Source organism: Onychostruthus taczanowskii, unplaced genomic scaffold (genome assembly GCF_017590055.1).
Source record: "Onychostruthus taczanowskii isolate IOZ18803 unplaced genomic scaffold, ASM1759005v1 scaffold3, whole genome shotgun sequence".
In the NCBI taxonomy this organism is placed as follows: domain Eukaryota; kingdom Metazoa; phylum Chordata; class Aves; order Passeriformes; family Passeridae; genus Onychostruthus; species Onychostruthus taczanowskii.
Window position 1 is genome coordinate 4,782,117 of NW_024500349.1, and position 18,054 is coordinate 4,800,170.

Here is an 18,054-nt window from a genome sequence, read left to right on the forward strand (position 1 = left end):
TCGGCTGTTGCTAAGTAGTGCTTACCCTAAATCAAGGACTTCTTAGTGTCTCATGTTCTGCCAGTGAAGAGCTGCACAAGAAGCTGGGAGCAGGGGGAGCACAGTCAGGATGGCTGACCTGAGATGGCCAAAGGAATATTTCCTACCACAGAACATCCTGTAAGGTGGGGGAGCTGCCTGGGAGGAGCCGATCGCAGTGCAGGGACAGGCTGAACATCAGTTAGTGAGTGGGGAGCAATTATCTTGTGCATCACTTATTTCTCCTGGGTTTTATCTCCCTCTCTCTCTCTCTCTTTCATTATTACTGCTACTACTATTATTATTGTTGTTGTTGTTGTTTTATTTTACTTTGCTCCAGTTATTAAACTTTTCCTACATTAACCCTCATTTCCATATTGTAAAGTTGTTCTATCTTTGTATACCTTACTTTCTATAACTTTCTTCAGTTTGTTTACCAGCTGGGCTGGGTGTTTCTTCCAATGTCAAATCTACTGGGACTACCACAACCTTGGCAAAGGTGTGTGCTTGACTATAATTCCAGTATTGCTACCTCTGTATGTTTCTTTTTGGTAGACTTCTACATGACCTGCTTTTTTTTTTTTTTTTTTTTTTTTTCCCCCCCCATTCTGTGTTTATTATCCTATGTTCAGGATTTCCTTTCCATGATGGAGAGGCTACCAGATTTCCATTCTGTGTTTGTAGGTGATTTTTATTCTACTTTGGTAGCCAAATAGTTAAAGCTTGATGTATCCGGTCTGAAACTAAGTATGAAGCTAGGTCATTTCCTTTGGGTTTCTCTTTTAAAATCATTAGCAGAGGTTGTGGCTCTGTTGCTTGCGCAAAGTGAAGGCAGACAGTCCTTTTTATTTTTCCCAGCATATCTAATAGAGGATTTTCCATAGTTTTGATAAAAACTGGAGCCATTTGTGAACCACACTGAATAACCTGTGGTACGAAATGAATAACGGAGCTTATATCTGGTGAGAGACACATAAAAAGGTAAAGTGCACTTCTGTTCTTTCCAGTGGTTAAAAACCCCGTAGAGCTAGTGATAAAGTCTTTCCCTCTTCTACAGAAAGCACTTATTTATAAAAGCCAGTGTGCATCAGCTGGCCTGGGTTTTTACTTTTCCACTGATTATGTACTTCAGTGAAGCATGTGTGATATGTACTCTATTGGAGCATGTGCGATATGGACTGCTGCAAAGCCTTTAGTGATGTCTATCCAAAACTAGTTACCTATACTAATGCTAAACATGTTTTTTAATAAGGAATACAGTTTTTTCCCCACAAATCTTAAGAATCTCAAAGCAAAATAGTTCAATTTCTGTGTTCTTTAAATAGCACCATGTAGATCAGTAGTGGCAGCTGAACAGTAATGTGAAACAGCTTACAGTAATGTGCATCTAAAGGCCAGCATTTGAATGATTGCAGTTTTACTTCTTTTTATTCTTTCCATTCTTTTTTGTGAGATTTCTTCACTAATTTGATTAGTGGTTTACTCATTTCTGCAAATATGATTCTCACAAAAATGTAAGCAGCTGCAAAAGTGAAACAAATACAATTTTTTCATGCATGGATTCTCATAGTCAGTTCTACCCTTTGCTGATGCCAGCATCACCATTCCTTTGACCTAAAACTGAGTATTTCACTTTAGATTGTATCTGAGTTTTGTCATGATTAGCTTTGAAGCCTATGTACTTGAGTTTTGTCATGATTATCTTTGAAACCTATGTTTTCAGTAATGCTGGCTACTTTTTGAGTATATTCCCAAACTTTCATTGTTTATGTGTACTGGCATATCATTCATGCATGGTATAACATAACACATTCTGATGGTAATTCCATGCATATGTGTTGTATTTGATCAGAAAGTCTGAAGGAACATGGATGAAACAACCTTACTTTCTCTTACAGCTAAGTGTTTGTTGTTACCAGCTCTGCTCTGTCAGTGGAATTGCAAAGAAAGCACTGGCTAAATCAGTAACAAAATAGTCAAATAATCTGCTTAGTGTTACACAAATTTCATGCACACAAACAACCTGAGAGATAGCTACATTATTTAAGTGTTAAAAATCTCACTTTTAGCTTTTTTTCTTTGCTTTTAACCTTGGACAAATAGGATGTTAAAATAATAGCTTTCTGTACTAAGATTTTGCCTACCAGTAAACTTGTTGATGGTGGATTGGAGTCCTTCCTTTGCCATTAAAACACAATTTCTATTTTTTCACATTTTAAATTACAGACACACAAAACTTGAGGAAATTCTGTTACCCAAATATCCACTGTTTTTGCTTCCTCCGGATTCTTGATAACAAAGCATCAATGACTTGCAGGAATCACTCCACCCTCACCTCCCACTGGCCAGGCCCAATTTCACAAACATCCGTAGCAAAATCTGTAGCTAATCCATTTTGTTTTTACAAGGCTGTGCCAATAATTCCCTGGTGTTCCTAAGAGGGATCCTCCCATTCCTGAAGAAACAGGAGAAGGAGACTCTTGAACTTGGCAGCTATTTAACATCAGGCAGAGATCTTAATACAGGTACTTGAACATCCATTCATGCATATAATGCAGTAAGTTTTATCATTTTCCCTATTTCTTGGGCTACAGCTGGAACAAATATTTGTTGAGGAGAGTGGTTATTGACATTACAGTATCAATTAACATCATGGCACTAGTGGTAGCTAGCATTCTTCCCTTGACCAGCCAGTACTGATATGGTTATTGGCCATTTCCATTGGTTATATTGTAATTTTACCACTTGACCAGGGGCAAATAGACAGCAGAGTCTCCCCAGTCTTTGTTACTGAGAGGAAGAGATGATGTCTGAGGGCTTAGCTGAGAGGGACCTATTATTTTCTGTAGTTTTCATTCTTCATGATTTTTTATTTGCTTGACAAAATGAGCCAGCAAGGAATTTATGTATTCTATTCTATTTTCTAAAATCTATTCCTCTTTTTCTCAAATTTTACCATGTTTTCTTCCTGAATTTTCATCGATGTCTGCAAAAGGATGTTTTTACCATGTTCTCCAATAATATTTTGCAGTTACCATTACCACCACTTTTTACATAAAGAGCTTAACCCACACTGAAGACTGTTTTTTTCCTTTTCTGTCCCTTTTTATTGTTATCTTAAATGGAGACTGTGGGTCATTTAAGGCTGTATTTCTGAAAATTACAGTCTGTAATGTCTACAGTTTGTAGACTGTTTAGGAGACCCACAGAACTGGGATTTCCTTGTATTTTTTCTTACCTATGTTACCTTGTCCATTTTCCTTGTCCATGCCTGCTGAAGCTGAATTTGCACCTCTTTCCATTGTAGCTCTGCTTGATTCCCAAGTCTGATAATTGATCTTGCCAGCTTAAGTCTTGTACCACTGCTACATGAAAGACAGTGGCTCTATTTGATCAGATACATTCCGAGATGACAATACCAACAATTATCCCAGGATTCACAGTATTTTACAATCTCATAGCATTCTAAGTGGAATAACCTATTAGCCAAGTCTCCTGTCATTGTTTAGATAACTGTTCTGAGATATCTACCTCCTGAATTTCTTACAGAAATTTAGATATTGTACCTGCAGTAGAGATGATAATCATACTCCATTCTGAGGCTGTGCCATCTTTAGTAGTTAAGGAAAGCTTTAGTCCCAAAAGCCCCATTTTAAAAGTTTCTGAATTCAGTGGCCTCAAGTTTTAAGCAAATACTCTTGCTTGCTCTGCAGACAGGTCAGCTGCTATTGTTATAGTAATCTCCCACATTTTAGGAGCAGCACAACCCAAGCAGGAGTAACCAGCGAGGTGTATTCTTTTTGTACCACTGTTTTGGTTAGAACAACATAACTAGATCATAAAAGCCTATTTTGTTGCCACTTTAACCTGAATTTTCAGTATAGTTGTGGTCTGAGTTTCCCTTATATCTCTGTATGTATAGTTGACAGTTGTGTTCTGGGTGACTGGGGATGAAGTAGAATGGCTTTCTGAGTGTGCAAAAATCCATCTGTGCGGTAGAGGTTTCAGGGTGTGTCTTCAAGTTAGTAAATGGTTCACTGGAAAAACTATAAGGTAAACCTAGCAATCAGAAACTGAGAATCTACTTTTAAACACCATTAGACTAGTATTATACACCCAGATCTGAAGAGAGACAAAAGCCTGAATGTTCTGATTATCAGCTAGATCAAAACTGATGCACAACAGAGGTAAGATTTTGGTAAGATTTGCCATTTTTTCCACTCATATTTTGCTGATATAGAAGATATACATATATATATCCCCTTTTCTGTTGTTCACCCCTCTTTTTTATGTATTCATCTAAATATTATGAAGAAGAAGGGGATTTTTCAGAGTTGAACAATGTAATTATTCTTTTCTTCTCTTTCCTATCATGATTTAACATTAATATGAGTCATCTGATATGGCATGACAATCAGGTCCTTACGTGTCCATGTGATCTGTTGGGAGGAGATCAGTTTGCTTAGTTTACCATTATCAGAATAGCCACTACTATGAATATTGAGGTAGCACAAAGGATGTTTTAATGACAACCATAGTGGTGGCACATAAAAAAGGAGCAAGATAACTTTTACTGTTCTTGGGGTTAAAATATTTATGGGGAATATCTTGCTATGAAATTTGATGTAAGCATTATTCTGTTTGCCCAACTTCACCCTTTTGTGAAACAGAGGAAATTGTCAGTTCTAGTGATAGATAATGGAGCAAGGTGAACTCTGGAACAAATTTAATGCAATAACATAATCCAACCCCCAGTGCATGAAAAGACCATGCACTCACGATGACTTAGGCTTAGCTTAATTTTTAGGCCTTAAGGAAACATGTACACATGCTTTCCCTAAGACACCTACCACTCTTAAATAGTTCCATTTATTTGATATATGAATATAGGTGGACATCTATTAGGAAAGTAGGTCGTAAGTCTGTTCTGTGGAACAATGCATCACACCAGTATTCAGAAAGAGATTTTGTCATTTATGTATTTGGAACAAAATAAAGTAGTGTATTTAAATAATTTTTGTTCTTGAAAACATACCATTTCATATACACGTTAGATTATGCCATTAGTGTGTGAGAAATTTTTCTAGTCCTGTCACACACAGTAATAAGCATCTTTCTTTGCTAATGTGTTGCTGAGGTGTTCCATAAATAACCTAGGCTGATACATTCTCCTCCCTCTTGTGCACCATACCATGGAATCATTTTCATTACAGGACTTGGCCTGGTTCTGCTCACACCTGCTTATAACTTCCAGCGCAGTGGATGTCTTCATGGACTGATTGTCAGCCATGCGTGATCACTGCAGAAATCATTTGTCATCTTTAGGGTGTGGGATAATTTAGCAATATATCCATCTTCAGACACCATGAAAAGTCCTATAATTTGTCTTTTGCAAATGGCCCATGACATGGAGTCACTGCCAGGCTTTTTCTTCTATTGGTTAGATAAAAAGATCTTTTTGCATGCCAAGTCCCATAGATACTCACGAGAGGTAGTGTAAAAAAGATCAGTTTTCTAAATTTGGTTCTGCTTCATAGTACTGACTATTCAGAGAACCCCAGAGGATGCTCCCATTGAGGAATCTCAGTAGCATTTAATAAGCATACCTTGCCCACAGGGAATCTCTGAATCCTTAGGATATTTGCCTTAGGTTCCCTAATTTCTGCTGGAACAGCATTCCTTGTGTGCCAGGTGCAGACGATGAATGCAAGGAGAGTAGATTTGTTCTTACAGTAAGGGGTATCTTGGTTTGACTAGGTGCTTGAATGAGGTGCTGAGAATTGCTTTCTTGGATGTTTTCCAGACTGACAAACTCATGTACTCTCAGTGAGTGGCATTATAGAAACAGGACTGCTCTGAACACCTTACTTAATCAGGGTGAGCTGTTAATCATTCGTGATTTATTGTTGACTATAAAACCAAATCAAGGAATTAAATTTGCTGTTGTGACACTCACACAGGGTCACGTGTCATTGCATGAAAGCAGAATGTAAACTGCACAGAGGTCATGACAGGGCTGAGTCAGAAAGGAGGATGTCTAGAGTGCAAAGAGAGAGGAGGTTGGAATATGAGCAGAGATCACTTTGTTCCTTCAATTATAATTTTGTGGTGCTGCAACACTGTCCAAAGCCTTGTGATTCAAGGGTCCCCATGAATATCAACATCTGGGGAGCCACCTGCCAGTCTGTCTGGTTCTGACCTGCAGCCTTTATCTTCCATTCTGTCTGGGAAGTAGGAAGATATGTTGTGATTTCACTGTCCTCACAGGGAAGGGAAGGAACATTGAGGAAGACCTCTGAGGCTTGCTGATTAGTTAGATATCTTATATGGGTGCTTTCTTCTGTTTCTTGGGAGGAAGGTCTGAATTTCCTAATATTATTAATATGAGTTTGGCCATGATTAGCACTTCTTAAGTTTCATTGATTGCATTACTGTTTAATATGTTATGTCACTTTTATACAAAGTTTATACTTAGACAACAGTAAAAAATGAATAAGAAAAATGCCCTGAAATCTGGATTTGCTATGCAAAGTCTAATAAATTCAAGTTTCAGTGGGAAGCGTATGGGAAAATGTTGGTTTTCCCTTAAGAAGGATAATATCTGCAGATAGAACTATAAACTTTGTTGCAATCAAAATACATTTTAATGATGTTATGATGAATTTATGGAAATTAAGATTAAAGATCCTGTATGGAATTAGGGAAATGGGGACTTAGAGAAGATGCAGGTAGATGAATCAGACATGAGAGTATCTAATCTGAGTCACTAGAAAGACTAATTGCCTTTTCAGTTACTGTAGCCACAATGTAGTTGGTCACAAAAGAGAGAAATCTGATTTTGTAATTGCTGGAGTCCTGCATGGTGAAGAGCTATTTCCTCCAGTCTCTTTAGGACTGTTTCTTGCAAAAGGATCACATGCAGACATATCTTGATGTCATAACTGGAATCTTCCTGGGGAGTCTCCCTGGATTGCTGTCAGGCATCATAGGTGTTGACATGTAAAGTAGAGGTGTGTGGCATGTGGAAGATGTTTCTGGAAGCAGAAATTACATGAGGGAGCATTACCTCTATTGTCTGTGGTTATGGCTGTTTGAAAGTTTTGGAGCCTATGAATTTGTGTCTGTGTATCCAATTGCCTGTAGAAACACATTTACCTTAGAGTGCACTATCATTGTTTCACAGTAAACATCAAAAAGGAACAAGGCAATTTGATTGTGGTTAAAGATAGCATGCAGAATGTGGTCACAGTGACATAAGCAATGTCTTAAGAGAGGATTATTTTTGGTCATTTCACCGCAGCTACAAAATCCAATGTCTAAGATCAAATAAAATAAGTAAGTATACTTCCATGCTGCCACAGAAAATGGAAGTCAAATTACTTACAGAAATTAGAAATATTTACCTATTCTTGAAATAACCCCTAGTTTGGGGCTACTTTCCTGAAAACAACCCAAATCTTTGGCATAGTTTGTGTCCAGAGGATAGTAATGTCAAAGATCAATAGAACCAATTCTGCCCAGAGGGGTTATAGCAACTGGGGGATGGGGGGAGGGGGGATGAGGGTGCAGGGAGGTTTGTTTCTTTTGGTTTGGGCTTTGGTTTTCTTGTTTTTGTTGTGGTTTTTTTGGGTTTTTTTGGTTTTTTTTTGTTTTTTTGAGAGACAACAGGCAACACTTGTGAAAGCAACATTAAAATTTTGAAAGTACTGTAAAGTGAAGTGGAAGAAGTTCTTCCTATTTGTTGTGGACAGGGAAGGGGTAACAGGTCTAACTTGTCTCAAGGACAATTCATTTTTGACATCCAAAAAACCTCCAAGTAGTTCAGGGTAGGAGCGGCAGGGGGTAGGACAGTCGGGACAGACAGAGACGAGAGATCTCTGAAGCCAGGTCTTGGAACTTGCGGTTTATTGCAGAGGGCGTGGGCGCAGGGGCCCTGCTTGGAGCTGCCAGCCACAGCTCGGAGCAGACCCAAGAGAGAGAGGTAAAGAGAGTGGTAGAGAGAGAGAATGAGAGAGGAGGAAGAGAAAAGAGAATGAATGCAAGAGCGTGGTAAAGAGAGAAAGAATGAATGGCTCCCGTTACAATACAGTAAGTCTTCTTCTGTGTTGAATATTCTAATTCTTACTAACCAATCTAATATAAGATACAAATCCTATAGCACTTACATCTAGCCTATACGAATACTTAAATTGCCATACTGTGTTACATTTTAAACCCTAAAAACTACTCTTTGGACCCCTTCTGCCAAGCTAGGATGGTCTGCTCTGACCCTTGGACCTGTCTGCAAGCAGAGGGTATTGTTCCACCAAAAGGAGATTACCTTCAGCCAGCCATACCATTGTTTTCCAGTTGTTCAGTAACTAAGGTATCTCAAAGCTTACTTTCATTTCAATCTTGCTTATCGTTTCCATCTTCTCAAAATCTTTTGCCAGGCAATCATATTTATAAGGCTTTCCTGTTTCATCTTCTTCAACAGTTCAGATAGTCTGAAGTTTCCCTCTTTGCTTTTGGAAACTAACAGTGGAGGTACAGAATTCAAACACCTGTTAAGAAATTAATATGTAATATTTGATGTGATCTGAAGGAGGGAGGATGGACAGGATGGCATTTTGACTTTATATGTCTTCCACATACAATGAACTGTAGCTATAGAAATAAAAACTTGAAATTCAGTATTACTGGGAAGAAGCTGAATGGGAGGTTTTTCAGTCTCATAAATTCCTGTGTGATCTAGACATTTCACACACAGTATGGAATAGAATGCAAGCAGTTAGCAAATATGGCTTTGAATAGTATTGTACAAGGGAATAAGTCAACAGCTTTGATTTCTGCATAAAATATAATATCAATGCTCTTACATATTTCATTTGTAGTGAAACTCCTTTTGTAAACTCCTTTTCTTGTTTTTCAGGTGTTCAGCTGTCTGTGATCCAAGACAGAAGTGTAACCATCTTTCAGACTTTTGAGAAAATTGCCTAATTTGGAGCAAGAGATGCAAAGAAGTTGATAAAACTGGGGTTCTGCAAGGTAAGAAAGGTTGCAGACAGGGGTAAGTCTCTTGAAATGGAGTTAAGCAGCAGTTTAGGGATTCAAGAGAAAAAAATATCATCATGAAAATAAATAAAATCCTAAGGGAAAAGCAGGGCTTTGGAAGTTGGTAATTCAGTCCCAATGAGAATCCATTCCAGGGGCAGTAGAAACCAGCTCGACCTTACCTCATTGAGGACTTCTTAGCCCACAAAGATTTTCCCTGTTTCTTGCTTCAGAGCATTGGATATACCAACACTCAGTTTAATATTTCATTAATTCAAGTTATCAAAAAATGGTGATGTATGGTAACTAATCAGTAACTGCTGAATACTTTTAAGCTGTGTGTATTCAGTTTACAAAGGGCTCTTTGTGCATGGCAAACAGTGGCTGTCCAATCAAAGCCACTCAGCGAGGGAAGGATTACTTGTACTGTTACAATGTCACCAGACATATCCTTGCCTAGAAAAGTTATATGGACAAAAAATTGGACATGTCATATTTATTATATATTTTATTCAGATTTAAGTGGGAAAAATGTTTTCCACCTGCACAAAAAGTAATTTTGTTTATCTTTTCCCATCAGTTTTCATTTGTAAAATAAAGTCCTGAATTTTTAAAGCCCTAATGTTCTGTATTATATTTCTTTAAATTAATTTTTTTAACTGTAGTAATAATATAACTTTAAATGCAGCTATTCAGCAAGTAATGATTATGTTTTCAGAAACAAGGCCGAGTTTGTAAAGCTGAAAACTAGCACATTAGTGGTAGAAATCCAGTGACATTGGTTTGTGGCAGTCCTCCTTATAAGAATAAAAAAATAACTCCAAATCAAATCACAGACAGTAAGAGTGAAGTTTTGTAATTTTAAAACACGCTTTTCAGAACAGAACATTTCCTTTTAAATACAAATAGAAGCTTGATGTTTACATTAACTTGATTTGTTCTCATGCTTCATCCAGGAAAAATAAAAGGTCCAGCAACTACAATAGGAATTATCCTGTAGCTGAGCATACAGCATAGTTAAAGGAAAGCAAAATTGTCTGTTTCTGACAGTATAATAATTCCCTTCATATAGGACCATTCTCACTGATAGAATGGTATTCAAGCTGGCAAAATCCCTTTACAGATTATGATCATTTTCCAGCCCTGATTAACAGGCTGCTAAAATACAGCAGGAGTTCTAGTACCATAAATCAGAGGTTCTTCACTGGTGTTCTGATTTTATGCTAGGGTTGAGTGTCATTGTGGATCGTTACAGAATTCCTGAAATTCTTTCTAGCATTTTGCCTACCTGACTCTTATTAGAAAAATCCAACTTTCCATCTTTAAAGTAAATAGAAGAAAAAAAAAATAGTTTATGTGATTTTCTCTGGTCACAGTATATGCAGACATTGAAGCATTTGCTTCAGTTTCTTGTCTTGTTTGCTAGTTTTGTGAGTAAGTATATAAAAAAGGTTAGCTTTTCTTGATATTGTTTAGAAATTTTGATGGTGTTGTGCCATCATTTCACAACAGTTTTTCTCTGATACAAAAGTTAGATTAATGTCTCTGTGTCAGTAGTTCCAATATCATATGTGATGTGCTGGCCTGCTTAAGATAAAAAAAAAGCATAGGTCTAATGTGTGATTTGTGGGATAAGATTTTCTCAACATAAATTATTTTTTAGAAGCATAAGTAGTTGAAACTTCACAACAAAACCTGAGAACCCTATTTTTCAAATGCCTTTTTCTGCAGTATCAGAAACTCATAGCTCATGATCAGTTTGTTAATAACATAATGAGACATTTTGACACAAGAAGGATGTTGGATAAGTAAATTTAGATAATTAAATACATGGAAACAGTCTGAAATAATTAATAGTGAGTATGGTGCATGATGATCTGTATATACCTAATTTAACTGCAGCCCAAAAAATTATGTTATGATCATGCAAACTGCAACTTAAGAGTTATACTGAAAAGTCTGGTGAATGGTCTGTAAGAGTGCTGACTCAAAGAATGATTTAAGGTGCAGTTTATTGTGCCAATACAATCTCTCATTATACTGGAGTGCCCAAGAGAGATTATTCAAACCATGCATTTATAACATGTGAGAGAAAGGCATTAACTGTGCTTCAGTCTGCAGAATCAACGTTGACAGAACATTTCAACATATTTCACACACGTAAAAATTATTTATGCTTAAAATTCTAAAAAATATGTGTGAATATAATGCAGAAACAATAAAAGTATATTAGGCAAAGGGAAATTGACTATTATCATAATAAAGAGGGGATTGAGTAAACCTTATGAATATATGTAAGTATTTTCACATAGAAAATATATCTGATGATGCAGAGCTTCACAGAAATTATAATATCCAGGAGGTATTGTTCTATCTTCAACTAAACAATGTCTGTGAGGGGAAATGGAGCATAGAAGCAGTTAGCCAATAGGTGTAACAAACTTATGACCACTTGTAATTTTTAGTGTAAAATTAGAAGTTTTTCTCTTTTACAGGCATTGCTTTAGACAACACCAACTTACCTGATCTCATGAGTCGTTTTACTGAACTTTCAACTGGCTAAAATCTCTTAAAACATTTACTCCATAACTCAGTAAAGGTCACTCTTTGAGCTGCAGTTGTCATTATCTTCATAAAATCCCACTCATCCACTGTTGGATAGGGCTGAAATGGACATGTAGCAGAGCTTTATATAGTCCAGGTGGATGAAACTTATCAGCCATTCTTTATTTGCTTCTTCAACAAGGGATTTGAATTGTCCAACAGTTCCCATATTACCAGATCTCTGCTTTTAATCATAGTATAACAAACTGGGTTGAGAAGGAATTTTAAGTTGTTTATGAGCCTTAAATAGCTCAAAGGTCATAGATTGGTCATCTCTGTTTAAATCCCGCTTCTGTAAGAAATTTTGTGACTAATAAGTAGAAGTTAAAAAAAACAACAAAACATTTTCTTTCGTCTTGAACTATTGAATGATCAGGACACTCTGCTTTCAAGACATCCTTACTTAGCTTCTTGATACACACAATGTCTATACAAGATTTCATGCTTGAAGTCTTTGGCCTAAAGAATTAAAAATTCCTCCTTGATGACATCAATGATTGGGTAAAGCTGAGCATAAGCTGTTGATGTAACCAAATAACTGATCTGAGTTTTCAAACACTGGCTTTATGAATCCTGCTAATGTATTTAGGGCAAAACCAGTCGCCAGACTTTGGATGAGAAAGTATTTCTCTTTGGATTAGACTGACTGGAACTTACATTGTTTCTAGGTGGTTTCGTACATTTTGGTTGTAAATCAGTTACTATGTTCACCCACACTATTTTTATATAGTCAGGTAATGTGCAACGGTGATGCCTCAGATTCTACTGTTGTTGATTTATTTTACAGATTTAATCTCTTCAGGCTGAAATTATATATTCTCACCCAAATTATCAGTTTTAAACAAGATATGAGAGATTAGAAGAGAGGTTTAGTGGTCTTCTCTGATTTCAAATTCACTGCAATTGTGGAGCTATGTGACTGAACAAACTACAGAAGCTATAGAGAAGTTACAGAATTTTGTATCTTATTAAGTAGATGTGAAATACTGTACTTCCCCAATTTTCCCACTTTTAAATATCAATTTAGTTCATTCAGCTCCTAGTGTGATAAAACCACGTATTTTATTTTCTTTGCATTACTGTATGCAGGCAAGAGAAACTCTGGTAAAAATTGCTCTTGTGTTTTATTTCTGTTTCCGTTTCTTATCATGATTGCACTGCAATACCATTGAGACATAGCAATGAGATAACAGAACATTCTGACAGATCTTGTAGTTCTCTCTATTTTCTATTTAAGGCAAAACAGTTGTGAAAGAACTGCATATATTATTCCTTTTCTCTCTCTCTTTTTTTTTTAATCAATTGACTTTTCTTTAAAGATTCTTACTTTAGTTTTTTTGGTTCCCACTGAAATAATTGGACCAGTCCATTAAGATGAAGTCCAGGAAAGCATTTAGGGACACAAGTTAAAACCCAGTATTCCCATTAACTGCTGTGGATGGCCTTCTATATAAATATATCACAATGACTTTTGATAAACATATTATACTTATTAACTCTTTATATTCTGCTTGACTGGCAATGATGAACTATCCTTTCTAAAGTAATCCTCAATCTGATAAGGCTATCTTTATTCCAAAACTTTATAAAAATACTATTTCGCTAACATTTTGAGATTACAGGAATGCATGACAAAAAAGAACAAAAATAATTTCTTCTGGGTAATTATCAGATTAAGTAAATTTTGTAAGTAAAGTGATAGAAGACCTACAGAAAAATTCATGTAAACCTACTTGTCTTCTAGGACAAGCATTTTTATTTAATTTTTCCTAAATTTTACTTCTGTGTAAGTTTTGAACATGTCTACTTTAATACATATATTGAAATAAGTGCAAATGATTTATTTAAGTGTTTAAAATATTTGTTATTTTCATTGAAGTAATGCCTACAGATACTGATAAAAACAATGCATTCCACAATAAAACAAATGGCCCATTTCAAACAGTTTAGAATATAAACATACATTAAAAAAACCAGAATACTAGTTAAGCACATTTCTGCTGACCAGAGCTGTTTCCAAAACACTTCTAAACTGATTCTGAAACTCATCTTGCTGTTCTGCAGTTACTCAGTATGTGCTATAGTAAAATCCTGTTTTCTTTCATGCTAGATGGGTAATGTTCTCCTGGATTAGATTTAGAAGACGGGAAAGGAAGCAAAAGACTAAAACAATGTTTTGGTGTTACCTGGTTTCATTCTCACTGTGTATTCAAGAATGGATTCATCCTTAAGTGCAACAGTTACTTCGAGCGTTCAGCAACATCTCTAATAAGGTAAAGAGGAGTTCCTTTCAGTTTTAGGGGCATAACTAATACAACAGTGCCTATAACAGGGAACTTTTTCTGGTGGAAGAATAAAATATTCAGGCTTGTTTTCCCAGGTGACAATGAAATGTGCATGCATTCGAGGACCAGTGTTATTCCCTTTAGGAAAAGGGAGGTACAGTCCAAAGTGCATACACTTTACTATCCAAGATAAGCGAGGTTATTGGAGTGGGAAAAAAATCCAAGAGAAAGCTATTTGTTATGTCTGTCTTACATAAGAGGAGCAAAGTCCAATCATGCTGCATGTCCTTAACCATATTAATTCTACTCAGGTTTGAATAATTTTTCAGAGGAGTAGACACAAGCCGGGAACAACCTTTCACGGTATGTCAGTGGTTTGGAGGGGTTTTTTTACACCTCTAATAAAGTGAATTTTATAAATTCACTGAAAACTAAAACAAATCTAATTAATTGCATATTCTTTTAAATACACATTTAATTTTTCATTTATTTTGTATATCTGTGCTTCTTTGCAGAAAATATTATTCTTATATCATTCAAATGAAATTCAATAAATGACAGAGTTATCAAATGGGTAAATACAGAATATAAATGTTTGTAAGGAAACTCCATACTTCTGGACTTCTTTCGATATTCTTATATTTCTGCATTATGAATTTTCACTTTGCAATGTGTGATATTAATAATTTTACTGATTGTAATAAGTACCCTTATTTTTCTTTCAAACAAATGATTGTTGAGATTACTGTCCTCAGCTTAAGATTGTGTATATCTCAGTCAAATATTATTTTACAGGAAACTATCTTCAATAAATGTAAAATGCATTCTGAAGAAGAGAAGAAGTATACTGCAGATGGAAATAGTCATGAGATCGCTGCATCCAGCCAGGATCATGAATCTGAAGACAAACAGTAAGTATTCTTAAATATAGTAAACATTATGTATTGAAGCTTATTAGACTCCATTACCTCGGTTTATATTTTATTGAAATTCGTATTTAAGTCTTATTTTAACTGATTTTGCTAGGAAGACCTAGTAAGAGAAAGCTTTGTATCAACTTAAGATTAGCATTGATTGGCACATTAATTTAATGCAAAAGGACTACTTATTTTTGCCTTTAAAGTGTCCACAGTATTGACTAGAAAAACAGTTCTAAAATATGACAGAAATTATGTTGGAATGGAAACATTGGATACATTTATGTCATCTACTAAAAATTATCTTAATATTTTTAGTACAGCAGTCAATCAACATTTTACATACCTTGAACATGTTATGTATTCCCTATCCACTATGTACAAAGGTTTTCCTCGCTTGTGTTTTCAAATCTATACAGTGCTTTAGTTCACAACTTCCCTGACCAGATAGTGGAACCACCACCCCACTGGTGTTGTTTCATCCTTGAAGGGATAAACTGGGAAGAACATGACTTAAATTTACAGAAGTTAGGAGGTGATGCTACTTATATTGCTGAAGATTTAAATAGAAACATCTCAAGAATGCCCAATAAATCATGTTCATTTTACACAATTGATTGCTGTAAAATGATTTCAAAATTATAATATAATTGAACTGTACTAATATGTTGAATTAGTATTTCTGCAAAATGAGGTCCATTTTAAAATTCACTAAAGCTGCCACACTTTTTTTAGCAGGGCAAAGAAGAAGCAGAAGAAAGGGGAAAAACCTAAGGTAGTGAGCCCATTTGCACTGGTAAGGTTTATTCTCTATATATGTGTCTACATATACATACACACAGGCACATTTCAAAGTGTAATCAAAAATGGTTACAGTTATGTTAGTATCCTGCATATATGATGCTGTCTCTACCAAATATGTTCATGTACAGAATGTTGGCTATAGTATAGAAATCAAGCAGTTCTTTTTGTGAATGTAGTTGTACTAAAGAAGCTGCCTTTTACAGATAAGTATTCTTAGGAGTGTTCCCTTGGTAAATTATTATCTTAAACACGCCCATACCAGATATTTGTTTGTGAAAGATAGGAATTTCCATGTTCACAGCGAGAGGCGTGACCATATACCTACACTGAGTGTGGTCTTGTCCTCTAAATTACCAGAGTCAGGTACTAATCACACTAATTATCCCCATGAGTCATTATTCAATCACCTGAGTCAGCAATAAAGGGAAATTCCATGCCACTGATGAAAATTAAAATTAAGAATTGTATGCTAAAAGGTTCCAGATTCTTTAAAATTTTCTGTATGTTTTTTAAAAGACAACCTTTTAATATTTAGTCAAATAAATCCTAGGTCCTCTTTTAGTCATACTGAAATATTTTATATTTTGTATGTTTAGTGTGTGTAATACACAGCAATGACACTGCAAAGAACAAACATAAAACTATAGTACATGATGGCGGCCAGTGCTCAATTTCTTTGCTTTGCTATATCAGTTTACACTAGTACAATTACATCATACAACTATAATTTACATCATTAAACTCAGTAGTTTACAGTAGAGAATAAACCAAATCATTTTGTAATAGATGACTCAAGCTTTATTAAGTTCAATGGCAAGAGGATGTGAGATTTCAATACCTTTTTATGATGTCTACAATACATTAGGAACAGTTTTTCTGCCTGCATAATAATGAATTTACAGTAAAAGCAATTATTGCCTTAGTTATCATAACACCATTAAAATTCATTGTAATTTGAACTTTAAATGGCAAATTTTAAAAGCATACATTTTTTTATGCCTTGTTTTCCTATGGTCTTTATTACCCAGGTGCAGATACTAGTGTATTAAAATGCCACATCTCTCTGGTTTTGAGAGTTTATAGTATAAAAGTTCTTATACAGAAAGTATTTATTCCTGTACATTTAAACTGTTTTTAAACTGTATTCCTAAAAAGATAGAGTTGTAGGTTTGGAACAGCAGGTGTACAATTTATAGCTTTTTTCTTTACTTTCTTGACTTTCTAGACATAGCATTGTGTTAGCATTCTAATGCAAGAGTTAGAATGAATTTCTCTTCTCACTCACAGTTTCGATACTCCAGCTGGTCAGATAAATTATTAATGATACTGGGCACTCTGATGGCAATAGCCCATGGAAGCAGTCTCCCTTTTGCAATGATAATTTTTGGTGATATGACTGATAGCTTTGTTGCATCTGGAGACACAAATTTTACAGGTAAGAATATATCTGTTATGACAAGAACAATGTCTCCTATTTAGAAAAGAAACAGGAAGATTCACGCATCTTGGCATGCGGTACAGATGTCAGAAACCACAATGCTATACTATGATGCAAATTAGTAGCTCGTGTTCATCGTAATAGAGATACACTGTGGTTGGGGTGACATTGTAGTGGGAGTCCCCTGTAGGCTGCCTGAGCAGAAAGACCGAGCAGATGAGGTCCTCTGTAGACAGATTGGAACAACCTTGCCTTCACAAGCCTGGTCCTCATGGGGGTCTGCAACCCCCCCAATAACTGCTGGAGGAACAACACCACCAGGCATAAGCAGTACAGGAGCTTCCTGGATTGTGTTGATAATAACTGCAAATGATAGAGGAGGCAGTGAGGAGAGGTGCTATGCTGGACCTTGCTCTTGCTAAAGAGGAGGGACTGGTGGGGAATGTGAACCGGAAGGGCAGCCTGGGCTGCAGTGACCATGAAATGGTGGAGTTTCAGGGCAGAGAGGAGGGAGGACAGCAAGATCACTGTCTAGAACCTCAGCAGAGCAGGCCTGGACCTCCTCAAGGACCTGCTTGGTAGAGCACCATGGGATAAAGCCTTGGAGGGAAGAGGAGCCCAAGAAAGCTGGTTGATATTCAAGGATGACCTTCTCCAAGCTCAGGAGCGATGCGGCCCAACAAAGAAGTCAGGCAGAAACACCAGAAGGCCTGCATGGATGAATAAGGAGGCAAAATCAAACAAAAAAAGCAAGCCTTGAGAGGGTGGAAGCAAGGAAAGGGAGCTTGGGAGGAATACAGAATAACTGTCCAAGAAGACAGGGATTCAGTTAGGAAAGCTAAAGCCCTGATAGAATTAAATCTGCCCGGGGATGGCAAGGGCAACAAGTAAAGCTTCCATAGGTAGGTCAGTGGTCAAAGGGAGATGAGAGGAAATATGGGCCCTCTCCAGAAGG

At 36.3% G+C, this 18,054-nt stretch overlaps 1 protein-coding gene across 1 annotated transcript in view; it reads left to right on the forward strand.

The window, feature by feature from the left end:
• The first annotated feature begins 829 nt into the window (after positions 1-829).
• ABCB1 (ATP binding cassette subfamily B member 1) overlaps positions 830-18,054 on the forward strand; it is a 49,202-nt gene continuing 31,977 nt past the window's right edge. Inside the window, exons 1-7 of the mRNA XM_041408615.1 lie at positions 830-999; positions 2,427-2,543; positions 8,930-9,045; positions 13,766-13,928; positions 14,736-14,851; positions 15,593-15,653; positions 16,949-17,096. Coding sequence (XP_041264549.1) covers positions 14,760-14,851; positions 15,593-15,653; positions 16,949-17,096 — 301 coding nt within the window. The 5' untranslated portion in view covers positions 830-999; positions 2,427-2,543; positions 8,930-9,045; positions 13,766-13,928; positions 14,736-14,759. The remainder of the gene's footprint in view (positions 1,000-2,426; positions 2,544-8,929; positions 9,046-13,765; positions 13,929-14,735; positions 14,852-15,592; positions 15,654-16,948; positions 17,097-18,054) is intronic.